Source organism: Egretta garzetta, unplaced genomic scaffold (assembly GCF_000687185.1).
Source record: "Egretta garzetta isolate BGI_Z169 unplaced genomic scaffold, ASM68718v1 scaffold44, whole genome shotgun sequence".
Classification (NCBI taxonomy): domain Eukaryota; kingdom Metazoa; phylum Chordata; class Aves; order Pelecaniformes; family Ardeidae; genus Egretta; species Egretta garzetta.
In genome coordinates this window covers 1,583,553-1,584,327 of record NW_009259490.1, presented here as the reverse complement: position 1 = coordinate 1,584,327, position 775 = coordinate 1,583,553, and the positions used below count along the sequence as shown (strand labels likewise).

Genomic DNA, 775 nt, shown 5'->3' with positions numbered 1-775 from the left:
AGGACCTACAGCCAGCACTACTGTGTCAGGGCCATCAGTGTCAACAAGCCCAGTGCCAGGCACCACCTCTGGAGTCCCTGAAACAGAATCCACCACCAAAACGACCACTTCCATCCCCATAACCTCAGGACCCACTCCCCGCAGCACCACAAGAGTAACAGAATCGTCCACCCAGGAGCAAATTACTGCAGGGACGGGGAGCCCTTCGACGGGATCAACTACCACCACCACCGTCAGCACCATGATACCAGGACCTACAGCCAGCACTACTGTGTCAAGGCCATCAGTGTCAACAAGCCCAGTGCCAGGCACCACCTCTGGAGTCCCTGAAACCGAATCCACCACCAAAACGACCACTTCCGTCCCCACAACATCGGGACCCACTCCCCGCAGCACCACTGGAGTAACAGAAACATCTACCCACGAGACCACTACCACTGGGACGGGGAGCCCTTCGACGGGATCAAGTACCACCACCACTGTCAGCACCATGATACCAGGACCTACAGCCAGCACTACTGTGTCAGGGCCATCAGTGTCAACAAGCCCAGTGCCAGGCACCACCTCTGGAGTCCCTGAAACAGAATCCACCACCAAAACGACCACTTCCATCCCCACAACATCGGGACCCACTCCCCGCAGCACCACTGGAGTAACAGAAACATCTACCCACGAGACCACTACCACTGGGACGGGGAGCCCTTCGACGGGATCAACTACCACCACCACCGTCAGCACCATGATACCAGGACCTACAGCCAGCACTACTGTGTCA

The 775-nt window shown here is 57.4% G+C and overlaps 1 protein-coding gene across 1 annotated transcript in view; it reads left to right on the top strand.

Moving 5' to 3' along the window:
- The window catches only part of MUC2 (mucin 2, oligomeric mucus/gel-forming), a 54,829-nt gene that overhangs the window by 39,632 nt on the left and 14,422 nt on the right, over positions 1-775 (top strand). The window contains exon 37 of the mRNA XM_009637313.1: positions 3-761. Within this exon, the coding sequence (XP_009635608.1) occupies positions 3-761 (759 nt within the window). The remainder of the gene's footprint in view (positions 1-2; positions 762-775) is intronic.